Here is a 25,870-nt window from a genome sequence, read left to right on the forward strand (position 1 = left end):
AGTCTTAAAACTATTACCCCTCATCTTACCACTACAAGCCCTAGTAAACAGTCTCTTCCAAGCTTGTTTGTAGGCCCTCTTCAGGTACTGGAAGGCCACTGTAAGGTCTCCCAAAGACATTCTCTTCTCCAGGTTGAACAAGTCCAACTCTCTCAGCCTCTCCTCATAGGAGAGGTGCTCCAGCCCTCTGATCATCTTTGTGGCCCTCTGCTGAACTTGCTTCAAGAGCTCCATGTCACTCTTGTGTTGAGGGCTCCAGAACCGGGCACAGTACTCCATCCAGGTGGGGTCTCAATGAGAGTGGAGTTGAGGAGAATCACCTTCAGTTTGTTGGTCAGGCTTCTTTTGATGCAGCCCAGGACACAGTTGGCTTTCTGGACTGCAAGCACCCATTACTGGCTCATTAACCTTCTCATCAACCAACACTCCCAAGTCCTTTCCCTCAGGGCTCTTCTCAACCCAGTCTCAGCCTGTATTTGTGCTTGGGACTGCCCCAATCCAGGTGCAGGACCTTGCACTTGGCCTCACTGAGCTTTGTGAGGCTAGCATGTGCCCACCTCTCAAACCTCTCATCATTCTCATGGATGTGAGAAACGCAACAACCAATGTAAACTGTTTCAGCTTTACGTTCTACTTTATTCAAAACCCTCAACACCTTCCTTCCTTCAAGTAATTTTTAAGCCAGAACAAATTTATCCTCTTACGCACATAGCAGCTGGTAGAGGATTACAAAGAAGGCCCATGACACACCCCTGCAACACAACTTCTGCCTTTCGGGTTACTGAATTCTCAACTTCAGCTGAACTACTGCAGGGAGAGGTCAGATTGCATGCCCAGTAAACCTGTCCTTTACAAAGTGCTTAGAGAAGTTCAAAACCAGAGAACACTATTTTCCTTAAAAACACAGATTCTTCCACAAGTCACAGAGGTTACACCCTGGCAGCCTGTAACAGCTGTATTTTACCCAATTATATGGTGGATTAGGACAGCTGCAAAGTAATTATGAAGCAACAATGAGTTTATAGGTTCATATTAACTACAGTACTTTTTTTTTTAAGACATGTTTCTTTTAATTTGCTGTTTAAAATTCTCTACTAGAACTACACTACAAATAGGAAATACTATCAGTATGGCTCTGCCCAAACAACACAGAAATAGGAGAACTCTAGGAGTTGTAATACTATCTTAAGACATCAAAATGCTTCATCAGCATTTAGCAGCAGCTCCAAACTCATTCAATTCAAAACTGAAAAATAAATTGAGCTAAGACAAGTCAGTTGGTTTTCCTTTTACAAATTAAAAAATATAGAAGCAGAGCTTCAGAGCTCTAAGAATACCAAGACAGAGTGAAAAAAAGAAAATAACAGGAAGGTCCACTCCTCAACTAAAGTGACATTTTGATTTTATTCAGTTTGTCTTAAATGTAAAACATGCACTTACTATGTTTACTCTAAGTCCACAAAATCAAATCAAACTGATTCAATGAAATCCACATCTTTGAAACTCTAAATAGGTAACCTGCTTTCATCTAATGCACCTTGATGCAACTAGATTTAAATAAAACAAACAAAACCTCTTGCAAATCTTCATAACTGTATGCTAAGATAAAGCAAGGCTATCAGAGTGGGACTCTTTAGAGGGTGCTAAAGTCAGAGCAGTGTGGTCACAGGTGATGGAAGGGCACTCTGCCAAGCCCTGACAACAGAATTTGAGAGCGTGATCAGGGAAGAAAATGGAGCAGTGGGAATATACCACAGCCCCCTTGACCTCTCCTGTGTGTACAAGATTAACTCCACACCCCCAGTACATCAAGCCAAACCCCAAATGTTTGGCAACATCTGTTAAAAATAAAAACAAGATTTCTGGAGAATTTCCCCTAGCATTTAAACAGTTTAAACTGTATTGCTATTATGGTTTTCTGTTTGCTGGTTAAAATCAAGGGTTTTAAACACTACAAAGCAGGCTGATTCCCACCACAGCTGATGTCATTCTGCCCTTTCCTCATCTTTCCTGGCAAGAAGTTCCTGTTCTCTTCCCCTATTAGAGCCAGCCTGAGTTAGTCCATCCCCAGACTGAAAAACCAATAATGAATTTCACACTAAAAATTCATCACCAAACAGCTACAGCAACAACATCTGAGAAGAGACCTCAAGCCTTGCACTTACACAAATTCTCATCTCTGCCTTTCTGCAAGTTAAATCCAACTGTATGTTTACCAGAAGTGAAACTGATAAAAAGAGAGTAAATCCAAAGACTGACAGTCCCATTACACATGAATGAATAAAACAAAAACCAGCCATGCTGATTCAACCCAGAAGTCTAGCTATTACAGCATCCAGTTCAACAGGACACTTCACTATATTCCAGCTTCCCCACAATATCTGCAGATGCATTTAAGAAGCCACATGGACTTTAGTCTCAGACACGACTGCCCAATAGATACGGACACATTCCTGAAGAGAAAATACACCAGCTCCATAAACTGACTTGCAAAATACTGTTACCCCATATGATAGCAGCAGAACCAGGAGAGCACACCTAGCCTGAGGAAGGAAGAACTATCTCCTAGTGACACTACCAAGTCTTCTGAAGAGAGGGAAAATGCACCCAAGCACTGTCCCAAGTCAGATCTTAATGAGGATTCAATCAACACATAGGAGGAAAAAAAAAAGTTCACTTTAGTCAAACTGCATATTCTCTGGCAATTTAGTGAGCCAGATAAATGGGAGGTGAAAAGTTTTTATCAATACATGCCAGCTGCATCCCTCTCATCACATTCCTACACTCTCTCGAGCAAATATTCACACTCTACAACCACATGGCCTGCTACTTCAGAGTGAGCTGAGCCAGCTGAAAGCTAACCTACTAGAAAAAGCAGGGGTTTTGTTTGTTTGTTTAACCAAATTCACTCCCCGTGCTGACTTACTGCTGAGTCACACAAGGCAGAGCAACATGTGGCTGGAGTCACAGAAGCCCCAAACCACACTGGCTCGACCTGCCACAGAACTGCAGCATGGACGAACTGCTAAGCAGCACCACAAATGGGAGAGGTACACTGAAAACAAGAGTGTGGTCTTAATTCCAGTCTGCAGCAAAAGCAATAGATAACACTCTCTTCAGACTATAGTCACTGTGGCATGCACTGCAATATACCAGGACAGCCTGAGGAACAATTTGGCAAACCAGCTCTCAGATCTCCCCTTCTCTTCGCTGGAGTTGGTTTGACTAAAGAGAATGGGATCACCAGACTGACACCCACAGAGAACGGAAATGAAGTTTAGCTCTTTCAATAGAGCTTCGGGAATGCCTGTTTCCAGAGCAAGATAAGAAGTCAAAGTGGAGACTTGGAAGCAGTAGATGTAGAACTTCACTGAGTTCCGGCAGAGGTCCCTACTCTCTGCACGGCTGCAGCACCAGCACATCTCTGGGACACAGCACTCTTTTTAAAGGGAACCAAGAATGCCTGCTATCAGTTCCTTACACTGAGCTTTAACACAGTGATGGTAACTATGTTCTTGCATTTAAAAACTCTTCAACTGATGCTTTATCTTACACAGCAGCTTAACTACAAGCTTTTAACTGGCCCTCATTCCTTTCCTGGAAAACTTCTCAAACACAAAGTGCACCAGAACCAGCATCACGGGGCCATGCTGCAACCACCCACCCAGAGAAGCCTGCTCCTCTATGCTCCAGACACACAGAGAGGAAGCTCGGGCTGACTCGGAGACGACCTTACTCTACACTCACAGGCAGGCAAACTTGCGCCAGCCAAGAGGCTTTCGGCAGAGCTGAACCCCAGGCCGTCGGGCTGCCATGCGGGGATTAGGCACTGGCACCAACAGCGCCTGGCTGGAGACGAGTGGCAACAGGTGAGCACGGGGCTGCGCAGAGGGGAGGCCGCTGGGCAGGGAAAGCGGCGGCACCACCTCGGCAGCAGGCGGAGCGGGAGGGCGCCTGGGGCAGCCGCTCCTGGCCCGGCCGCACAGCCCACTCCAGCCCCGGCACGCCACGGCCGCCCCGCCGAAGGCCGGGCCCGTCCCTCCCACCTCGTCCCGTCGCGCACCTTCCAGCCGGCGGAGCTGTTGCTGTCACCCTTGTCTTTGAAGTAGGGGACGGAGCGGACCATCCACTCGTAGATCTGCGCTAGTGTCAGGCGCTTTTCGGGGGCGCTCTCGATGGCCTGACTGATGAGCTCGGCGTAGGACTGGTTACCCCAGGCATTACGCCGGGAGCCGCCCTTCCGCGCCGCTGCGCCGCCCGCCCGCGCCGCCTCGGTCCGTCCGGGCCCCTCCGCCGCGCCGCCCCGGTCCTCCTCCGCCGCGCCCGCCGCGCCGCCCGCCTGCGCCGGCAGCTCAGGCCGCGGCAGCGGCCAGGTGCAGGAACGCGGCCGGCTCTGAGGCTCGAAGTCGGGGTCGATGTCTGGCGACGCCGCAGCGCCGCCCGCCTCCTCCATGGACCCTCCTCTCAGCGCCACCACCGGGGCTGAGCCGGTCCAGCGCCGCGCATCGACCCGGACACCCACCCCTTTGTGAGACCCAGGCCCCGCTGCCGCCGCGCCGCTGTGTTTACCAGGGAGCAGCGCTGCGCTCTGGGCTTGCGCACGCGGAGCACGCCGGGAGCGGTAGTTCCATCAGGGCTGCAGCAGGCGGCCGGGCCTGGCGGGTGGACTACAATATCCAGCGTCCCCTCGAAGGAGGGGAGGGGGTGTGGCCCTGACGAGTGAGCGTGGCAGGTTGTGCTCCTGCGCGACTACAGTTCCCAGCGGGCACCGCCACAGCCCCCTCTTACATAACCGGCCCCGCCCTAGGCCGCGCCCCGCCCCCAGCTGTCGCCGGGTCCGGTGTCCCGTGCGGGGCTGCCCCGGGAGCCCTCAGAGCCGCGGCCGCTCCTCCTCCGCCGCATGGGAAGGCGCTGCAGCAATCTGAGGTGCGCGGTTGCGGACCTGCTGCTCCCTCGCGCCGTCTTGTCACGGACAGGAGCCCGTTTCCGGGATGCGCCCCAGCGGAAGACATGATAGGCCCCGTGTCCCGGTCCATTCGTCAGAATCGCGGCAACCAGGTTCCAGGGCCTCAGACTCTCGCACCATACAGCATCCGGGGCCGGTCCCGCCCAGGATGCTGTGTGGCGCAGTCCTAACGTACGTGATTCAGCCCTGGGTCCCGGCTCCCAGACCGGGTGCACAGCAGGGCTGACCGGAGCTCCGCACCCTCCCGACAAGCACGACCCAAGCACCGCGAGGTAGCGTTGGGAGCGAGCCCAGCGTGCACGTTCCGAGGCTGCGCATTGCGGGGCCCCGCGCCCTGAATACCCGCTCCACTTATGCAGGAGGTTCCGCGAACGAGGCGGCAGCGGGAAGGCCCCGGACCCTGGATACTCTGCCACGTTATGCAGGCGGCGGGCGGGCAACCTTGCGTCGTGCGCGGGTGGGGCGGGCTGCTGCAGCGGGTAGGCTGGGCCGGGCCAGGCGGGGCGGTGGCGGCACCGACATGTCGGAGGCGGCGGTGGCTGACACCCGGCGCCTCAACGCCAAGCCGCAGGACTTGACCGACGCATACGGGCCGCCCAGCAACTTCCTCGAGATCGACATCTTCAACCCGCAGACCGTGGGCATGGGCCGCGCCAGATACACCAGCTACGAGCTCCGGATGCGGGTGGGGCCTTCGGGCTCGGGGATCGAGGCGCGGGGGTGGGAGACGCCGAGAGAGGCCTCGGGGGCTCTGGAGCCCTGTGTGTGCGGGGCTGGGCTGTCCGGGGGATGGGTGTACGGCCCGGGGAGGGGCGGGCAGCGCTCGGTGCGCGGTGCCAGGGTATCCGGGGGAGGGCCGAGGTGCTCTCTGCCCTCCCTGCTCTGTCCGAGCGCATCCTGCATGGTCGGTGCGGGGATCGGCGGTGTGTGCGGAAGGAGCCGTTGCCGGGGCGGCCCGCTGCAACCGGGGCGTAATTCCAGGGGCTGGGGGTAGCCAGGCAGGGGCTGTGCTTCTGAGGAGGTGAACCTCAGCACTGCAAGTCGGGCAGAGCTGAGCTGGGGCTGGCAGCTTGCCTGCGGCTTTCCAGAGGGCAATGGCTCAAGGTCAGAGCTCTCACAGCTGGTGGGTTTGCCGTGGCCTTACGGCATCCAGTGAGAGCTGCTATGCGCAAGGACAAGGAGTTTGCTGCCTCAGCAGGCTCCTGTTCCTGTCACCTCTGTAGGGCCCCAGGCCTGGCACTTGGGCACCGTTGAGTGCTGAGCAGGGCATGACTGCATGCAGCTGGTTATCATAAGCAGGGAAGGAAAACCAGCTAGCAGTGTCTTGGGACCTGATCACAGTGCCATGTAGGGAAGAAATATAACATACACTTCTAGTATATGTTATAGTGTTGGTGTTGTCTTCTGTTCACAGTATAATTTAATTTTCCACCACTTTTCAGGAGAATTGAGTGTTTGTTATTTGCTGTTCTGAAGCTTGTTTCCATTATCCTCCCAAAGAGTGCCTGGCAAGTGTCAGTGAGACCCTGATAGTCCCACTGGAACTCTCTCTTGTGGAGATGTATTGAAAGCAGCTGATTTTCTTTTCAAGTCTCATAGTATTGCTGAACATCTTGCAGCAATACTGTGTTCATCTAGGTGCTGCTTGTCAGAAGGTTTTGCTACCTTGGTTCCTTGAACATTTCAGGAATTGATAAGGTAAAGGTGAAGTTACTGTGGCTGTCAGTCTTTAGACTCCAGTGACAGGAGGAGGGTGGGGAGTTGCTGCATGTTCCTCCAGTGACATGAGCCAGATAAGAAAAAGCTGCTCACTGTTATGTTAGGCTATTTATTGTGACAGAAGATTGTAGCACAAAGTCTGGCCTTGAACAATTGCTGGGAAAATATTTCTTCCCTTAGTTCTGGAAATGCCAGTGTCAGGTGGGAGGCATTTTTGCTGTACAGGTTGCTGTGAAGCTCTCTTGTGGATCATTTCAAAATGCAGTGAAGTCAGGGGAAAAAAAATTTGTAGAATGGTTTGGGTTGGAAGCGACCTTAAAGATCACGATAAAGATCCTGCAGGTGGCCCTGCTCTGGCAGAGGGATTGGACTAGATGATCTTTCAAGGTCCCTTCCAGGTGCTAACTTTCTGTCATTTCTGTCATTCGTCATCTAGTTCCAATCTCCATGCATGGGCAGGGACACTTTCCATTAGACCAGGTTGCCCAAAGCCCTTTAGTCTTAAAACCATTACCCCTCATCTTATCACTACAAGCCCTAGTAAACAGTCTCTTCCAAGGTTGTTTGTAGGCCCTCTCCAGGTACTTGAAGGCCACTGTAAGGTCTCCCAAAAACCTTCTCTTCTCCAGGTTGAACAAGCCCAACTCTCTCAGCCTCCCCTCATAGGAGAGGTGCTCCAGCCCTCTGATCATCTTTGTGGCCCTCTGCTGAACTTGCTTCAAGAGCTCCATGTCACTCTTGTGCTGAGGGCTCCAGAACTGGGCACAGTACTCCATCCAGGTGGGGTCTCAATGAGAGTGGAGTTGAGGAGGAGAATCACCTTCAATCTGTTGGTCAGGCTTCTTTTGATGCAGCCCAGGACACAGTTGGCTTTCTGGACTGCAAGCACCCATTACTGGCTCATTAACCTTCTCATCAACCAACACTCCCAAGTCCTCCCCAGGGCTGTTTCCAGTCCATTCTTTGCCCAGGCTGTACTTGGGGATGCCCTGACCCAGGTGCAGGACCTTGTACACTGGCTGCCTGAAGTCCATGCAGTTTGCATGCACCCACTTCTCAAGCCTGTCAGGAACCCTCTGGATGGCCTCCTTTCCCTCCAGGGTGTTGATGGCACCACACAGTTTGGTGTCATGCTAAGCACCAAATCAGCTTTCTCTGTCTTGTGAGCCCTGGTTCCTGCACATGTCCATGGCAGGGAGAGTTGCTGAAGGTATTTCAGGGCAGACTACTTTTGTGTAGCCTGTCAAGTGCTTGCTTTATTCTGAAGGACTTTGGTGCCTGTGCTCTCTGCTGAATAAAGAAGCTGGGTGTTAACTGTGATCTCCTTAGAGGCTTGGTTTTCTGAAAGTGGTTTCAATTATGTGTTGAAATACTTTTTGGCTTCTGAGACAACCTGCAATTTAACTAATTTGTTACAGACAAACCTTCCAATCTTCAAATTGAAGGAGTCCTGTGTGAGGAGACGATACAGTGACTTTGAATGGCTGAAGAATGAGCTGGAACGAGACAGTAAGGTGAGGCCTGTCTCAGACCTATCTATTCCTGAAACCAGGACATAAGGGGAAAATTGCAGTGACAAGCTTCAGCTGCCCAAAAGAAAGTCTGTGGTCATGGACAGCTCTTGGGGCTTGGTCTCTATCCAAGATGATTGTCAAGTGTAGAGGATGCCCACTTGCTGGTGGCTGTTTGCTGACAGGGTGATTCTGTGCTTTCAGATTGTAGTGCCACCACTGCCTGGAAAAGCTTTGAAACGACAGCTTCCCTTCAGAGGAGATGAGGGCATCTTTGAGGAGTCCTTCATTGAGGAGCGAAGACAGGGACTAGAACAGTTTATCAACAAGTAAGCTTGATGTCCTGGGTTTGCTGTGATCTGACTTCCTGGCTGTTGCTGGTAGAATAGGACTGTGGGCTGACTGGGAAGGAGTTTTGATCTATTACACTCAGCTGTTATGCTAATGGATAGTGCTTTCATCCAAGAAATGAAGCCATGCTTCTGAAGCATGTTCCCCCTCGTGTGTGGGTTGTGTTCAGTGCTCTCTTCTGAGACTGAAGCAAATCTTAGCAGGATAGTTGTGCTGCAGAGACCCACTGACCAGGCTAGTGTTCTCTTAGGATGCTCATGCCCTGATGCAGGGTATGGTGTGTGAGGGAACACCCTGTGCTCAAGGACATCTTCCTGGCCCTGTTGCAAAGCAATCTGGTGACCTTAGCCTGAGCCTTGTGCCTGTGTGCTGGCTGCCTGTTAGTGAGGAGGTCTGCATTATTGGTCCCTACAGAGAGTGGATTTACAGGGTTCTTGATGGTGACTATGCTAACTTCCACATCTGATTTTTCTTACAGAATTGCTGGACACCCCCTGGCACAGAATGAGCGCTGCTTACATATGTTCCTGCAAGAGGAGACTATTGATAGGAATTATGTTCCAGGGAAAGTGCGCCAGTAGGAGCACCTTACACTGTCTTCCTCCATTCCACCCTCCGTCCTGCAAAAATGACATTTATTTTTACACTAAATCTGTCTTCTCTGAACCAGCTTTTCCTCTCTTGAACCTCCCAGTTTGTTCAGTATTTTCCTCTTTTTGTAACTGGCAGCAGCTTGTTCTACTGGGCTGTGGTCTTGGCCTAAAGGTATGAATTATGCAAGTGAGCATGTTGTCCCACACCTAGGAGCAGATGTGAATAGGTGTAGAGCAGGAACTTGCTTATGGCGTTACGGTGTAGGAGCTGCCTCTCTCCCTGTACAGGAAGGTATGAAATGACCTTCATTCTGCAGGAGACTCTGAAGAATAGCAGTTGTCATGTTGATCAGTGATCGCATCAGGTATTAGAGTTTTTGTAAGGCTTATCCAAAACTGTGAGTAGGTGCCTGGGTGTGTTGCTCTCTTGTCCACCCCATTCGCCCTGCATGATACCCCCATTCTTCACTGTCTGGAAGTGCTGAGACCCAAGACCTGCTCTAACCCTGCTCTCAGCCTCCTGCATTACAGACCTGTTTGTTGTATTCGTGTTAATCCCCCTCCTTTCTGATTTGCTGCTGGCAGCTTGAGGGGTTTCCATCATATGTGCTCTCATGATGCTCTGCGTGGTCAGTTTGGCATGTGAAAGCTGGGACAGCCTGGGCTGTAGCAGTGTGTGCTGTGATGCCTTGGTCTAGGGCTTAAAAAATGTCACAGCTTGTTCTGTGGGCTGATACCGTGGTGTTTCCAGCAGCACCCTGCTCAGCTGACCTGTGGTGACCTTATCCTGTACCCCAGCTGGAGAGGGGAGGAGGTGTATCTGGCTGGGGAGGAGCAAGAGAGGGGTGGTGGCAGCTGTTGTAGTGTGTGGCCGAGATGGCTGTCACAAGAGGAGCCCAGCAGTGGGGCTTGGGTTGAGGCCACCTCTCCAGAAAGGGACAGCAGAAAATAGACCTGGTTTAGGCATTTGCTTATGAAGTAGGAGAACTAACAGTTGCTTTTTGTGTGTTCTGTCTTGTTTTGCAGTGAATTAGGCAGTTACTTGTGTGGAAATAAGGACACAAGACTAGTCAGGGAAGCATTCAGAGCTTGAGAGAGCCCATGAGGTTGTGACTTGCTGCAGCAGAACAGCCCTTTGGGGGCTCCTCCAGCTGTCAAAGCTGTGATGAACAAAGTTGGGCCTTAGCTCAGGGGCACCTTTAGTCAAGGCTGGCGGATTTATACGCGCTTGGTCACTTTGTGGTGGTTCAAGTTGAGCCTGTCTTGGAGCATAGGCCTGCAGCGACTGCCCTCCTGTTCCTGCCAAGCACGTTCTCCAAGGCCTTCCTAATGTCTCCTGGGTTTTCTGGTGAGGAACTGGCGCTGCTGAGTGAGAGGTGGCTCTGGGGCAGGAGGAGAAGTTGCTGAGACCGTGAAGGAACTGCTCCGGGAGGCAGCTCGGTGCGGGAAGGGCTGTAAAGCAGCGTGGAGGCTGTGCCGTCAGGCTCAGCCCCTGGCCCCTTCCTCCTGTCTGTCCTGCCGCGGGGCTGCCATCCATCCAGCTGTCTCCACCCTGTCCAGTGTAACGTCCCGGTTCCGTTCGCATTAAAACACTGTGAACCCAAGTCTCTGCTTTGTCCGGGGGAGGTTCTGCTGCGCGGGGCGGGGGCGGCACCGGGCGGGGGCAGCGGCAGAGCCCGCAGCGCCCAACTCCCGCGGCAGGGGGCGCTGAGCAGAGACATTGAGGCGGGAGGTGGCGGTGCGTTCTGCTGTCGGTGTGCTCCGCTTCTCCGCGCTGTGCGGAGCTTCCGCGGCAGCCGCGTCTGCCTCTTTCTGCGCTCTGCCGGGGCTTCCCCCAAGACGAGAGCCACGCCATCGCTACCCGCCTGCAGCTCGGTGCTGTCGCGGAGGCCTCGCAAGGTCCGGGAGAAGGCAGAGCCCCGCGCCCTGACGCCGCCGAGCCCGTCATCTCCGTGCCGCTGCGAGACTCATCGCTTCTCGACACGAGGATCCCGGACAGGGCGCGCCTGACGCCCGAGAACGGGTGGTCACAGAATCAGCCGAGTTGAAAAGGACCTCTGAGACCATTAAGCTCAACCCCTGATCCACTACTGCCACGGTTCCCAGACCATGGCACTGAGTGTCACATTCAGTCTCCTAAAAACCTTCAGGAACGCACCCCTCCTGAGCCCAGACCGTGCCAGGCTCTCCCTCTGCCGTGCATGAGCCTCCCTGGGTCCGGAGCTCCCCGAGGCTGGCAAAGGGCTCAGTGCCCCGGGAACGAGGCTCCCCCAGCCCCTAGGTGAGCCAGAAAGAGCCCCAGCACAGCAACCTGCAAAACCCTCTCTGTTCCCCAGGTACCAAGCTGAAGGTGATGCTGACTGTCAAGCCCAGCAGAGGGGCTGCCTTAGAGGGGCAGTCTCAGTGTTCAACCTTAGTCCACTGTAGCTGCTGTGAAGGTTAGAGGTTGCAGGCACCCCTCACAGAGGCTCTCTACGTACATTCCTACTGTGATTTCTCACTTCTGATTGTGGCCTCCGGGAAAAGTGGCTTCCCCCAGGTGCTTTGGTAAGCGTGAATGTGGTCAGAAGCCCTAGGGGCTGTAGGGCCATGGGCAGGGGGAGCTGTGGTCCTGGGAAAAACATTTAGGTCTTGACTGCAGTCAAGGCTGATGCTGGGGAAGGGACAGAAGCATGGTTGGGCTTAGAGAAAGGGAAGTGAAACACGAAGCAGTAAGGCTTGATAAAGTCTTTTTCCCTGGATAGGCACTCAACAAAGAGCCTGAACAAATCTGGTGCTCTGGTTCATCCATAGCATAGGGAGTGGCCCTAGAGAGGTGGTAGAACCATGGACACTAGCAGCAAGGTTGTGGAGTACATATCTATCTTGATTTTGAGCTCATACACTTTCTAGTGTGGACAGTGCAGGCGAGGAGGGGCCTGAGCAACAGTTCATTCATCCACAAGGGCTGAGAGCAGGAGAGGCTGTATCACTGCCCGGCAGCTGCACTCGCAAGATGTTGCTGTTAACATCACCTTGAAGTATTTTGCTGAGCGGATCTCTCTCGTCTACCCAGCCCGGGGGACAGGGTCTGGGCACGCTCTGCCCCCCTGGCACCTCCTCTCCGCTCCCAGCATCCAGCGGGCGGAGCCGGTCCGCCCTCCCCAAGCTTTTGGCGGCAGCGGAGCGAGAGGGGAGGCTCGCATCTCATCGGCACAAGTGGAACCCAGCCGAGTCTTACCGGGAGGAGCGGAGTTGGACGGGACTGCACGGAGCGAACCGAACTCCTCTGGTGAGTCGTGGTGGGTGCCGTCGCCCTGCCGGGCGGGCCCTGGCGCAATCGGTACCGCGCTTGCATCATCCGCTGCCCGCACGTGGGGCTGATGCCCTGTCTCTGCCTCTGTCACTGTCACTGTCGCTGTCACCTCTGTCTCCGTCGCGACGTCTCCGGATCAGCGCCAGGTTTCACGGCGGGACGGAGCGTGGCTGGCAGCTCCCCGGGGCTAGAGATGCCCCCGCGGGGGCTGGCATGAGAGTCCCGAGCGGGGGCTGACGACTCCCAGTAGCTCCTATGGTATGCGTTGGGTAGCGAGATGCAGAGGGCAGCAGGATGTAGCGGGCAGCGGGAGGCTCCTGCCGGAGGGAGCCCGTCACGTTGCTTTTCTGCTCTGCCCGCCTGTAGCTCACTACCACCTCTCCATCTCGGGTGACAGCGTGGCTTTCTAAGAGACACGTCTTCAGCCGTGGGCTGAGCCTTCCCATAAACTACCCGGCTGCCTGAGCAGCTTCCCTATCCCAGCTTTCTCCAGAAACCCACTGGTTTTGGGGAAGCATTCGAGCTGTGGCTACTACTGCAACTCTGGTAATCCCCCTCAGTAAATAAAGGGTCACTGGAAGAAGGTAGATTTAAGTTAGACATTAGGAAGAAGTTCTTCATTATGAGGATTCTGAGGAACAGGTACAAATTGCCCAGAGAAGTTGTGGATGCCCATCCCTGGAAGCATTCAAAGCCAGATTGGATGGGGCCTTGAGCAACCTAGTCAGGAAGGTGTCCCTGCCCATGTAGGAAGGTTGTGTCTTGATGATCGTTAAGGCTCCTTCCAACCCTAACTATTCTACGGTTCCAACCCAAGCTATTCTATGATTCTGTGAAAGTTACCACCTTGTATTCTTACAATGGATCATACAATGTGGTGTTGGTGCTGCTCTGGCACCCTGGCTGAAGCAAGTTTCATTTCCCAGTGAAGGGAGCGGAGTTGGACGGGACTGCACGAAGCGAACCAAACTCCTCTGGTGAGTCGTGGCGGGTGCCACTGCCCTGCTGGGCGGGGCCTGGCACAGTCGGTACCGTGCTTGCATTATCCGCTGCCCGCACGTGGGGCTGGTGCCCTGTCTCTGTCTCTGTCACGATGTCTCCAGGCTTCATGGTGGGATGGAGCGTGGCTGGCAGCTCCCCGGGGCTAGAGATGCCCCTGTGGGGGCTGGCGTGAGAGTCCCAAGCAGGGGCTGACAACTCCCAGCAGCTCATACGGTATGTGGTGGGTAGTGAGATGCAGAGTGCTGCATGTCTGCCTATGCATCCCTTCCAAGGGTGTAGTGCAGGTGTTAGGAGTTAAGAAGGAATGGCCACATCCCAGTGAGTCAGCCCAGCCTACCACATTGTCTGCTGGAGGAAAGATTTGCTGATATGCACACCCACACACCAGGCCCTGAGGGATATTCCAGTGATCAGTTTTTTGGGCTGATGTGTCTCCAGGCTGCCAAATCAGTGGGGAGTTGCTGGGACACGGTGTACAAGCTCTGGGGTGTGTTTGGGGGCTCCATGGTGAGAACCATACAGGGCTTGTGCAATGAGCCATTTCCCAGCATGGATGCACTGTGTTCATCCCTTGCTTGCTCTCCTAGTGCAGGGTCTGTGGTGCCTTGAAGGGCTGTGCCACAATCTCTGCCCCACCAGTGTGGCAGGGGGTTGATGCTGATGGGTTGACTGGGAGCAAGCACAGCTCCTATGGGCATCACTGCCTGTCCTGCTGCCTTCAGAACACTGAGCTTCATGCTCCTACGGTCCTTTCTCTTGCAGGGATTTTGAGCAGTTGAGCACCACCCACAAGAGGACAAAATGTTTGGGGGAAAAATTACCGGCATTGGGAAGAAGTTGATCCGCCGACGCATGGTGGATCTGAGCTCTGAGGACACACGTTTTGCTCGCTGCCTCTCCACACTGGACCTCATAGCTCTGGGTGTGGGCAGCACACTTGGGGCTGGCGTGTATGTGCTCGCTGGAGAGGTGGCCAAGGAGATGGCTGGTCCCTCCATTGTGCTCTGTTTCCTGGTGGCTGCTCTATCATCAGTACTGGCCGGACTCTGTTATGCAGAGTTTGGGGCTCGCGTCCCCAAGACTGGTTCTGCCTATCTCTACAGCTATGTCACTGTTGGTGAGATCTGGGCTTTCATAACCGGCTGGAACCTCATCCTCTCCTACGTGATAGGTACAAGGCTGGGCAGGGTGCTGGACTGTGTGCCCAGGCTCCTTCCGGCACCACACTGGAAGTGTGAGGGGCTTATGGGGTAACGTGGTGCTGTAGGAGCAGGGTGTGGGGTGCAATCAGGAGGGAGGTGGATGCTGGGGTGGGGATAGTCAGTGCTGCTCTGCCCTGGGCTCAGGCTGATGCACAGATTTGCCATCAACCAGGCACAGCCAGTGTGGCTCGAGCCTGGAGTGCAGCATTCGACAACATAATTGGCAACCAGATCTCCACCTTCTTCAAGAACAAGACCACAGTGCACCTGCCAGGGGTGCTGGCTGAGCGCCCAGACTTCTTTGCCCTGATCTTGATTGGGCTGCTCACTGGTGAGTGTGTAGGACTAGCTTGTGGCACTGTGGCTGGTGGCATGGGAGCCTGGTGGATCCTCACTCACTTCTTCCATCCCTGCAGCACTGCTGGCCTTTGGCGTCAGTGAATCTGCCATTGTGAACAAAATCTTCACGGCAGTGAACCTGGTGGTGCTGATCTTTGTCATCATTGCTGGCTTTGTGAAAGGAGACATCAAGAACTGGCAGCTCTCAGAGGAGGACTACATGAACTGCTCAGACCTGGACCTGCTGGATGGCACCAGGTAAGGAGACCAACTGTGCCAGGCCAGGGTCTGTCACAGAGCTGGCAACCACCCCACTGTCCATGCACTCCATAGCAGCAGCTCTTCTCCCTCATTTCCAGGAAAACCAACTTTGGCTCTGGTGGGTTTGTTCCCTTTGGACTGGAAGGGATCCTGACTGGTGCTGCCACCTGTTTCTATGCCTTTGTGGGCTTTGACTGCATCGCCACCACAGGTACCACCTTGGGTGAGGGCAGCATGGACATTTCCACAGTGCAGCGGGCATCTGGCTGGGACCTGCCAGGGAGGATGCTCCATGGCATGGGAAGCAGTCTGTCCCACTGCCCCTGGGAGGTTTTCCCATGGTGATTCTGTCCCCAGTTGGGCCAGCAGAAAAGAGCTCACACTCTACCCTGCCCTCAGAAAAGGGGCTCCCCATGCTGCACCTGGCCTGCACCAGCAGCTCCTGGGGCAGTGGGGAGTTTTTCTGCTGTTGGGTCAAGGCTGGTATGTCCTGGTTATTTCCCAGCCTCAAGCAATGTTTTTGTTAATAACTGGGTTCATGCATAGCCATTGCTTTCTGGTGCACAGGGAGCCCACTTAAGTTCTTCTCATTCCCCCAGGAATGTATTTAGTGGGTGGCTGGTACAGGCTGTTCTGCCTGACCTTCCTGCCTGTGCCTTCCTGCCCACGGGGCTGTGCAATGCCTTTGCAAAGGCCAGGGGGCATAGGACACAATGAATGTGTTGCTCTGCATTCAGTGAGCTCTGTGAGGTGTGGGAGCAGCTGGTGGGGGCAGAGGGCCAGCGTTGCCCAGGGAGATGTGAGCCCAACTGCTGGGCAGCTGCAGCCGCACACCTCTGCTCTCAGCAGTGTTGAAGCCTTTGCCAACACAGCAGCACGGCTCGGGCAGTCTTGTCTCCAGCAGTCCCTGCCTGCTGTTGCCCAGCCCAGTGCTGTTATGGAAGGAGCCTGCTGCAGCTTGTCCCCTGGGCCCAGCTGCCCTGCACTGTGCTGTGGAGCAGGTTGGACACTGCCTCTTGTCTCCACACAGGGGAGGAAGCCAGAAACCCACAGCGCTCTATCCCCATTGGTATCATTGTGTCCCTCCTCATCTGCTTCATGGCTTATTTTGGGGTCTCTGCGGCCCTAACCCTCATGGTACCCTACTTCCTCCTCAACAAGGAGAGCCCACTGCCTGAGGCTTTTAAGGCTGTGGGCTGGGAGCCTGCCCGCTATGCTGTTGCTGTTGGATCGCTCTGTGCTCTCTCCACCAGGTAGGACTGGCACTGTCTGGCATGGTATGGGGACCAATAGCATGTGTCCCAGCTGGGCCGGGTTTGCCGGGTTTGCTACTCCCAGCAAAGAGCTGGCCCTGTCCCCATCTTTGTGGTGGGTGTGGACAGGTTGCTTGACAGGTCCTGAGGCATCTCTCCCCACGGCAGCTTGCTGGGCTCCATGTTCCCTATGCCCCGTGTGATCTATGCCATGGCGGATGATGGGCTGCTCTTCAAGTTCCTCTCCAACATTAACAGCCGCACAAAAACCCCCCTGTCAGCCACCGTTGCTTCGGGTCTTCTTGCAGGTAAGGCTCCCAGCTGCCACCTGACACTCAGTCTGGAGCCATGTTGATGCTGCGTGTCCTTCTTGCAGCCATGATGGCCTTCCTGCTTGACCTGAAGGACCTGGTGGATCTCATGTCTATCGGCACACTGCTGGCCTACTCCCTGGTAGCAGTGTGTGTGCTTATCCTTCGGTGAGTCCCTCCTTTTGCATGGCAGTGCCCAGGGTGAATGTGCTTGCTATGAGCCTGAGGGCTGTGGCCACAGCTTTTTCCTAGAGAGGCGCAACCTGAAGAGACATCAAACCCTGAAGATGGAGGCTGCTCACAACAGCCTGCATGACATCTCTGGGTACATTGGTGGGATGGCTGTTGCAGGGCCACTGTCAGAGCAGCTCATGGGGCTGGAGGAGTGGGAGGAGTATGAGGGTGTTGCCCACTGTCCCCGTAGTCTGGGAAGTTTGTTAGACTCCACTGCAGCTTGTCTCATATTCTCAGGTACCAGTTTGGACAGCTGAACTCCCCAAAGGCCATGGAAATGCTGGAGCTGTATGGGAAAGAGGAGGAGAGGATGATCATTAACCCAGCCAGTGCCCAGCAGAAAGAGACACTATCTCTGGTGACTCTCTTCAACCCACCCGTGCGCACACCCACCACGCTCTCGGGACGCATTGTTTACATCTGCGTCTCAGTCATTGGTGAGTGAGCAGGAACTGGCTATTGATGTCTCCTCCTGCCAGGGTCTGGAGGATTTTCAGATGTCACTACATAGCTGGGAAGTAATGGCAGGCACTCTGGGTCGAGGAAGGGGTTCAGCAGCACAAAGCTACCACATGCTGTTGGCACTGGACCTACCCTGCCTTGAGCAGGGTGCCAAGTACAGGGCATGGCTGAGCTTTCAGATGCACGAGGGCTGATGGAGGATGTGGCAGGTGGATACTGAACCAGACATGTACAGGTGGTCACGGGAGCTCCCTGTGACAAGCCAGGCTGGTCATCCAGCAAGGTTGTACCTCAGCACCCTGAGAGCACTCAGGCTCCACCAGTGAGGTTTGATCCATCCATCAATAGCTTCATTGTGCAGACGGAATGGGGCAGCTCAGCCAGGTCTGGGTAAGCATCAGAACTAGGTATGAGCCCAGCTGAGTGCAGCCTCTCATTGGCTTGCAAAGCTGGCAGGTTCCCTCTGTAAAGCACTTTCCTGAGGCTTTGAGGTGGATGTTGGAGACAGCATATGCTGGACCCATACCTGACCTGACCTGAGTGAGTGAGTGCCTCAGCCCAGCAGTTCACGAGCCTTGATGTCACAAGGAGGCCACATACTGCACAGCCCCCTGACTGCTCACTTTCTTGCAGCCACACTGATCACAGTCATCTGCGTGGTCCTGACCCTCGAGGTGACTGCACTGAAAGATGCCAGCATGGGCTGGATTGTGGCCCTGGTCCTGCTCCTTGTGGCTCTGCTCATTCCCACCATCATCGTTTGGAGGCAGCCACAGAGCAATGTGCAGCTGAACTTCAAAGTGAGTGCAGCCCCCAGTAGCTCAGTCTCTACACCCATGTGGATCCCTAGTAGTGTCTGGGCCATTGCAGAGTCTGCCAGGACTTGCTGCTGGGCAGTCACCATCCAAAAAAGCCCAGGGTCCTGAGACATGGCTCTCCAAGGTGCAGTCCCCATCACAGGAGTGCCCAGGTGCTCTCTGGGTTATGGCAGGGGTGGGATCTCTCTGTGGCCAGAAGCATCCTTGAATCTGGCCAGGTCCCTCAAGGCACAGCTGACACTGCACCTCTTGTCCCTCACAGGTACCTTTCCTCCCACTCCTTCCCATCTTCAGCATCTTCATTAATGTTCTGCTCATGGTACAGCTGAGTGCTGGCACTTGGGTGCGTTTTGCTGTCTGGATGGCTGTGGGTACGTGTTCTGCAGAGGGGAGTGTGGTGCCTGCAGGGTCTTCTCTTGGGGGCTGTTACCCCAGCAGCCCACCATTGTACATTTCATTGTGGAAACTTTTCTGCAGGTTTCATAATTTACTTTGGCTATGGGATCCGGAACAGCGTGGAAGGGAGAAACATGGAGGAGCCTTGTGCAACAGTAGAAAAGCCTCTGCACCACCCTGGACCAGACCTCAGCCCCAGGGCTGCTGTAGTCTGAGGGACGAGGCACCAGCACTCCATGGACCTCTGCCAGCATTCCTACTCAGGGGACAAAATCATGATTCACATGATGCATCCAACCTGTCTCCCACAGGGAGTGAGTCCCAGAGTCAGGACCATGGAGCTGGGTCTCGTGTTGCCCTTTCCCCTCACAAAGCAGAGGTCAGGGAGACAAATCCCTGGGTTGGGTGGGAGTGCTGGCTCATCCAATGCCTTTGAGGGGCAATGATACTGGCATTGCCCTCCCACCATGGAAACTGCTGTCAGAAATGCTGCTTTTCCTGAGCATAGGAAGCCCCACATGATGGTCCAGTTGTATTTGTTCTGTCTGTCCATGTAGCTGTGGTCACCATCGCGTCTCTCTGCTTTCTAAGTGCTGGGTGTGTACGTGACAGCCATGGCTGGAGTTGTGAGTTGTGTGATGATGCTTGAGCAGCTCAGTCTGGTGCCATCAGCAGTCTGGTGCTTCAGGTTAAGTCTCTTGGTGCATCCCACTCTGATCCCCGTGCTACCCCAGCCATGCTGCTTGCTATGTGCTTGGGTGTCTGTGAAGATATTCACAGTGTATCTGTACCAATGTCCAACCGTGGATGCCTTTGTATTATTGGTGTTTTGGTGTTGACTTTTATACCTATTAAATTAAAATTAAAGACTTCTGAAGGGCAAAGTTTAACATGTTAACTAGCCTGATTGCCAGAATCCCTTGGGAATCAGTCCTGAAGGATGTAGGAGTGGACGCTCTTCAAGAATGAAGTCTTGAAGGCACAGTAGCAGTCCATCCCTTTGTCCTGTAAGGCAAGCCAGAGGCATAGAAAACTATCCTGGCTGAACAAGGAGCTTTGGTTGGCACTCAGAGATTAAAAAATATTTTATGGTCTTTGAAGAAAGGGGCAGTGCTCACAACTTCTACAAAAATGCTGTGAGGCTATGCAGGGTGAGAATCAGAAGGGCCAAAGTGTAGCTAGAAATTAATCTGGCCTCTATGGTGAAAGACAGCAAGAGAAGTTTCTTAAAATATCTTAACAACCAAAGACCAACCAAGGAGACCCTCCATTCCCTGTTGGATGCAGGAGGGAACATAGTGACAAAGGATGAGCATGGGTCATGAAGGGTAGGTCCTTCAATGGATAAAAAACTGGTTGGATGGCCAGGTCCAAAGAGTTGTGGTCCATGGAGTTAAATCCAGCTGGTGGCTGTCATGAGTGTGGTGTCCTCCCCAGGGGTCAGTGCTGGGGCTGCTCCTGTTTAGCATCTTTATCTGTGGTTTGGATGAGGAGATAAGAGTTCACCCTCAGTATGTTTGCAGAGGACACTGAACTTGGTGGAAGTGTCAAATCTGGCTGTGGGTAGGGAGGCTCTGCAGAGGGATCTGGACAGGCTTGGTCGATGGGCCAAGGCCAATAGTGTGAGTTTCAACAAGGCCAAATGTTGGGCAACGAGGCTGAATAGGGGTCTGGAGAACAGACCTTATGAGGAGAGGCTGAAGGAGCTGGGGCTGTTCAGCCTGGAGAAGAAGATGTTGAGGTGAGATGTTATTGCCCTCTACATTTACATGAAAAGAGGCTGCAGTGAGGCAGGTATTGGCCTTTTCATCCTAGTTATGAGCAATAGGACAAGAGGTTATGGGTACAAGTTGCACCACAAGAGGTTCTGATTAGATACAGGGAAAATTTTCTCACCAAAGAGTATTGAAGCATTGGAACAGATTGCCAAGGGAGGTGGTAGAGTCAATGTCCCTGTATTAAAAAAATGGGTAGATGTGGCACTTTGGAGGATGATTGAGTGGTTAAGGTAGTTAGGAAGGTGGTTAGACTTGGTGATCCTGAAGGTCCTTTCTAACCATAATGATTCTGATTCTATGATTCTAAATGAAATGGGGTTTTGTGCTTGGTTGTGTTGGTCCTACTGCATCTTGTGTTAATGCTCCATGGTCACAGAGTCCCAGGCAGGACCCCACATACTATTGGGCTGGATGCCAGGCTGGTGCCAGCACAGAGCAGGGCTGGGCCACAGCTGGCTGCTCTGGTGAACTCCCTGCCTGAAATATGGTGCCTGGAGTCATTTACACTCTTACTGTCTAGGAACCACAGAGCACTGCTCCAGACCAGCTCAATCTAGCACTGCTGGTAACTGTGGGCAGGACAACAGCTTGTATTGTCCCCACCCTGCAGTCCCTGTAATGGGTGGGAGTGTATCACCACATCCCAGGGCAGTGGCTGCCATAAAGACCTTAAAAATATTTTCTGAAGGCTCCAGCAACAGCCTGCAGAGGAAGCATGGCCAAGAGCTAAGTTATATCCATGAGAAAAGATGATGATGATTTTCCAGATTCTGTTCTGGTCTAAATCAGCCCTGACAGATTATTTTGCAAAATAAACTAATTTAGGGCAGCTGGATCTTGAGAGGCATTGGCATCTCTCCCTGTTTACTGGCAGTGAAGCAGGGTCACTGCACGGTCAGCAGCAAGGGCCCCACAGCATCAGCTCTGCTCAGCCCCCTCTGAGCAGGAGCTGTGAGCCCTCCTTCAGGGCTGCCTGTAAAGGGGGCTCTGGGACCTCCTCTGGCCCCATGCTGGGCATTGCCTGCACAGCTGCCCTAGGACAGGGTGCCCTGTCAGACCCACAGGCTCCAGCTCTCAGACAGAGCTGACTCCTGGTCCTGGCTCCTTGCAGGTGCTTTCAGCTCTTCTGGGCACACCAGTGCCTCTGTGTGTCAGGCTAGGTCCCACCACCCTATTTGTTGTGTAACTGGAGGTTTGGGGTGTGGGGTGCAGAGAGCTGGTGGCTGTCAGCCTCCCTCCCCACCTGGTTCCACCCAGTCCCATGCCATGTGTCTGACACCGGCTGCATTCAAGGCACATGGGGCTTTCTTGGTGGAGGCACTGGAGCAGCTCTCTACTCACCAGTTGCTTGCCAAGGAAGCAATTTCAGGGGGCTGCCGAGAGGAGCCTGTGTGGGTATGCAGGCTCAGTACAGCATGGAAACAGGGTTGTGACACAGAGCCACTGGAGTGGGAGCTGGCACTGCCCAGCCTGCCCTGTACACTGCTCACCCACCAGAAGAGGGGTGGCCTTGGCACATGGGGATGTAGCAGCAGATTAAATTTTCAGTTGGGTATAATGATCCATTTGGAAGTCAAAATAGGATGGCTGGTCTGCACAGCTCTGTGGCACCAAGTATTTCAACCTGAAGGGTTAACACATCTTCTTCTTCCCTGTGGGACCAGCAAGCAGGTACCATCAGAATCTATTCCCTGCATGTTAGTGGCTGGTGGAGCAGAGCTGTGGTGGCTGCTGGGTGGGACACATCCATCAGCAGGGCATGAGCCCTCAAATTTGGGGAATGCACCCCTGGGCAGACAGGGTTAATGGTGTGACAGAACAGCTTGTGATATTTCAATGCTGCAGGGCCTCACTATCCAGAGGAACTCCAGGAGATCAAAGCTGGCGCTGAGAGAGATTTTAACTGCTTCTTGCTCATCCAGTTCCAGGCAGGTCCCAACTCTTTTGCTTTCTGTGGAAACAGCGAAAGTATGCATGACCCAGCAGCTGGTACAAGGCTGTGTGCATCTGATAATCCTCCCAGCCCTAAGCCATGGCAGGTGGCCATCTCTTTAATCATGCAGGCTTAATGCTCTCCTTGCTTTGCCTTTGCAGGTCTCTTTGAAGGAAGTGTTAAGAACAGCAATAATGAGAAAGACTCTCATGCTGATAATATGAACGTACGTGCAGAAAGCAAACATAAAAATGTTAGGATTCAGAGTAAGACAGTCACTAAGTACCTGCTCAGCTCATTTAATTCAGCTAAAATCTTGTATTCTACCGTTTTAAATCAAACCTCTACTTTTCCTTGCTCCCCCCTCTCCATCACAAAAGCAGGATTTTATTTTCTTTGCCTTTGCACGTTACCTGAGCCAGAAGGAGCTCTGCTCAAACCTCTTCCATTCATAGGTTTCCACTCCAAAATTGTAGCAGGGGATTGACAAGTAACAGGTCTGCAATAAAAGACTTCTATAATGTTCTGGTGGAAATCTCTTCAGATCTTTGCCACTCCAGTCTCAGGTTCTTTACAATGCATTTTACTTTAAAGATACATCCACTCTTATCACATCTGACCTTACCCAAGGGGATACTGACCATGACTAAAATGAAATGATAATTGTGTGGTAAAGTGAAGCATCATTAACCAGTTCAGGACATGCAAACCAGTGGGATTCTTGAAACACTTGAGGGACAAAGGAAACACACTGAATGAAAGCACCAGAACTGTGTAAAGTCAACAATAGAAGTTCAGTCTGGAGAGAAAAACCTGGAATATTGCAACTTAATTTTTTAAAAAAACACAAAAAACTTTTACATAGTTAAATGAAGAGGATTCTACCTCTGCCATGGTATACTTCTTCCCAGCATGAGTCTTTGGGGTCAAAAGCCATTAGTCCCCATTACAAGTTCTAGGAGAAAACTGCTTTTGAATGATTGGTTATTCAGAGTACTGTTGCTGTCTGCTTTATCAGTAAGCCCCAATAGTATCTGTTCATAACAGCTTGTCTCTACTCTGAAATTATTTGTAGCTGCCATATGTCATCCCCAGAAGTAACTGAAACATCATTTTATATGTTAAGAGGCCAGCAATATTTACATTCGTTTTGTCTCTGCAGCAACTTTCTTTTCAAAATGTAAATAGTTTCCTTTAAGTGACTACAGATTTCAAATTCTCAGAATGAGTAATCATATATTGCTTGAAAATTTATTGTATATTTCATTGCAATCCAGAGAAAAAAGCACAAATTCTGCATGCATGAATTGAAAAAAATTTTACTCTCAGATGTGAAACCCTTATTTTTCATAAGTTAATTCATCAACATTTTCTTTCTAGAACAGAAATTTACTGTATGAAGAGGAAACCTTATAAGCATGAAGGGAAATAAGATGAAGTACTGTATATGGAGGCTTTCATGACTTTAAGAAATTATGGTACTAAAAAAAAATGTAAATTGTTAGAGGGAAATGTGTAAGTTGTTATATTGCATGGACTGAACTGTATTAGTGGACAGAACAATCATGGGGAATTTCAGTTGTAATAAGTGATGAAATTGGGTGAGGGAGACAAGTGTCCTTCTGAGCAGGACAGGACACTTGGTAACCTTCTTGGCAAGGACACTTCTGACTTGCAGCATGGTGCACGTGGCAGCTTGAGCTTAGAGCACCTATTAACTTCTGAACTTTCTCATTGCTCTTTGGTTTTATTTGGGATTGCTGTAGAATAAAGGGATCCTGACATCTATGAGAGCTGTAGCATTTGAGGTAGAGTCTTTTAGGCAGATACCTGTATTTGAATAAAAGGCAGCACCAATCTCTTTGCAAAGATTATGCTGAAAGAGGAACAGCACATAGATTCCGAGCTCTGCTGAAGGAGACATTCTTCCTCCATACTGAAGTGAGTGGGACAGGGACAGCTGTGTAAAGCTGAAATCCCAGAATTCTGCAAAAAATTGTGACTTCTGCAATCATAAAACAGCTCAGACACCTGACTGAACAGATTTCTTGTATGTTCAGTCACATATGTAGAACTGATATGTCCAACAGGCCACGTCAGGCTTTCAGGAGCAACTGGAACCTTGCCTTATGGTTCCCTGCCTCATACATGAGAAGTTCCTTTGCTCATTTTAGACTTTCATGGCTAATACCTCTCCCCATCTTCCTGAAGTTTTTCTGCTTCCCTGCTGTATTTGCCCAGCAGTAATTAATATTCTGTACTCTGTAATTCATATTTTCCACAAGAGACCTCATTCTGGTGCTGCCTTGCCAAGCTGGACAGATGGCTACTTGTTTTTCTCACTCAATATCCTGCTCCTTTTCATGGCATCTCATAGGCAACCTACTGCACTGGCTTCTTAATGCCATCATCGCTTAAACCTGATGAATAATAAACATAGGGTTCCTTCAAAACCTGTGACAGTTGTACAGGTACAGTAACCAGACAAGCAAAACAAACGGGTAGAAAACTTTTCAACAAACTAAACGTAAAATCCCCTTCCCACTCAGTTCTCAAGACTGGGGTATCGTGAGTGTTAAAATAATTTAAATTTTATACCTGGTCTGCAGATGAGTGTGCAACAGTTTCTATTATCTTGAATGAGATAATGCATGAAAAATCATGACTGAGCACTACTGGGCAAGGAGAAGCTGCTATTATTTACTTAACGCAAACAGAATTTACAGATATTATTTAGCTTCTTCAGTTGAATTACCGTTGTAGCTGAGAGGTTCTTGGGACCGATCAGAAAGGGGTTTTATCTCCTTCTGGTACCTTGTTTAGACTTTAAGAACATGTTAGAGAGTGTCAGCCATGTCTTTCTTAAAGAAGGAGGAAAGTCTGTCATAAACACAGAGAAGGGAGTTCAGGGTTCCTTCCTCTCTGAAATGCACACTGGGCCTTTGTTTTATGCACTCCTTTATACATTGCTTTATACACTCCTCTGATTGTGGAACATGTGACAGGATATGGAAATATTTCTTGGAACCTGCTGATATATATAAGGACTTCTCTTTCTTATTCAGAGCATTCATACACTTATAAGGAACTTCTTTCTGACATCAGCCATCAGCTATTGCAAAACAGAAGAGGAGGAAAAGCCAGTACTAAGATGGAAGCCAAATACAGCAAAACTTGCTTCCTCTTGCAGTTCTACCCCTGGGGCAGCAAGTTTCAGATGCTGACAAAGGAATTGAAAAAAACACATTGGCAACATCAATTGTAGTGTAACACTTGGCTGACTTTGACTGCAGTTCAGACTGAAGTTCTAACATGTCTGGTACAGCAGCACTCGGTGGTGATGTGAGTTCATCCAGGTCACAATAGTCTTTTGTTAACCTCCTGCCTCTGTAGGACTTTTGCACTGGCCATATGGGACTACTAAAGGGTGAGTGTAGCAGACAATG

General features: G+C 51.8%; 3 protein-coding genes across 7 annotated transcripts in view; 2 read left to right on the plus strand and 1 right to left on the minus strand.

Moving 5' to 3' along the window:
* The window catches only part of FOXO4 (forkhead box O4), a 26,097-nt gene extending 13,532 nt beyond the window's left edge, over positions 1-12,565 (minus strand). The window contains exon 1 of one of the 2 annotated variants that reach the window (XM_030448992.1): positions 12,361-12,565. In XM_030448992.1, the coding sequence (XP_030304852.1) occupies positions 12,361-12,480 (120 nt within the window). In that variant the 5' untranslated portion in view covers positions 12,481-12,565. Of the gene's footprint in view, positions 1-4,063; positions 4,566-12,360 lie in introns of those variants that run through there. The other variant, XM_030448991.1, reaches the window with a different exon arrangement.
* Positions 5,423-9,218, plus strand: SNX12 (sorting nexin 12). Its single transcript, XM_030448993.1, has 4 exons — positions 5,423-5,651; positions 8,104-8,199; positions 8,401-8,525; positions 9,026-9,218. The coding sequence occupies exons 1-4, from the start codon at positions 5,487-5,489 to the stop codon at positions 9,126-9,128; spliced, it is 489 nt and encodes a 162-aa protein (XP_030304853.1). The 5' UTR covers positions 5,423-5,486; the 3' UTR covers positions 9,129-9,218.
* Positions 10,968-19,592, plus strand: SLC7A3 (solute carrier family 7 member 3). 4 transcript variants are annotated; one of them, XM_030448986.1, is made up of 14 exons: positions 10,968-11,687; positions 12,196-12,411; positions 13,362-13,650; positions 14,200-14,608; positions 14,812-14,970; positions 15,056-15,236; positions 15,338-15,450; positions 16,270-16,492; positions 16,661-16,800; positions 16,869-16,971; positions 17,275-17,474; positions 18,133-18,299; positions 18,580-18,688; positions 18,795-19,592. In XM_030448986.1, exons 4-14 carry the CDS (start codon positions 14,239-14,241, stop codon positions 18,926-18,928), a joined length of 1,899 nt encoding a protein of 632 aa, XP_030304846.1. In that variant the 5' UTR covers positions 10,968-11,687; positions 12,196-12,411; positions 13,362-13,650; positions 14,200-14,238; the 3' UTR covers positions 18,929-19,592. The 4 variants fall into 4 exon arrangements, with proteins under 4 accessions (XP_030304846.1, XP_030304848.1, XP_030304850.1 ...); XM_030448988.1 differs by having other exon boundaries at positions 13,362-13,412; XM_030448990.1 differs by lacking the exon at positions 13,362-13,650.
* The last annotated feature ends 6,278 nt before the right edge of the window (positions 19,593-25,870 follow it).

Source organism: Calypte anna, chromosome 4 (assembly GCF_003957555.1).
Source record: "Calypte anna isolate BGI_N300 chromosome 4, bCalAnn1_v1.p, whole genome shotgun sequence".
In the NCBI taxonomy this organism is placed as follows: domain Eukaryota; kingdom Metazoa; phylum Chordata; class Aves; order Apodiformes; family Trochilidae; genus Calypte; species Calypte anna.

Bases quoted from the DNA above. Each gene is read 5' to 3' on its own strand.
- SNX12 (XM_030448993.1), top strand. From the start codon at position 5,487: ATGTCGGAGGCGGCGGTGGCTGACACCCGGCGCCTCAACGCCAAGCCG. The intron at 5,652-8,103 runs GTGGGGCCTTCG...AATTTGTTACAG, and splicing joins GCTACGAGCTCCGGATGCGG to ACAAACCTTCCAATCTTCAA. The intron at 8,200-8,400 runs GTGAGGCCTGTC...CTGTGCTTTCAG, and splicing joins AGCTGGAACGAGACAGTAAG to ATTGTAGTGCCACCACTGCC.
- SLC7A3 (XM_030448986.1), top strand. From the start codon at position 14,239: ATGTTTGGGGGAAAAATTACCGGCATTGGGAAGAAGTTGATCCGCCGA. The intron at 17,475-18,132 runs GTGAGTGAGCAG...ACTTTCTTGCAG, and splicing joins CATCTGCGTCTCAGTCATTG to CCACACTGATCACAGTCATC. The intron at 18,689-18,794 runs GTACGTGTTCTG...ACTTTTCTGCAG, and splicing joins TGCTGTCTGGATGGCTGTGG to GTTTCATAATTTACTTTGGC.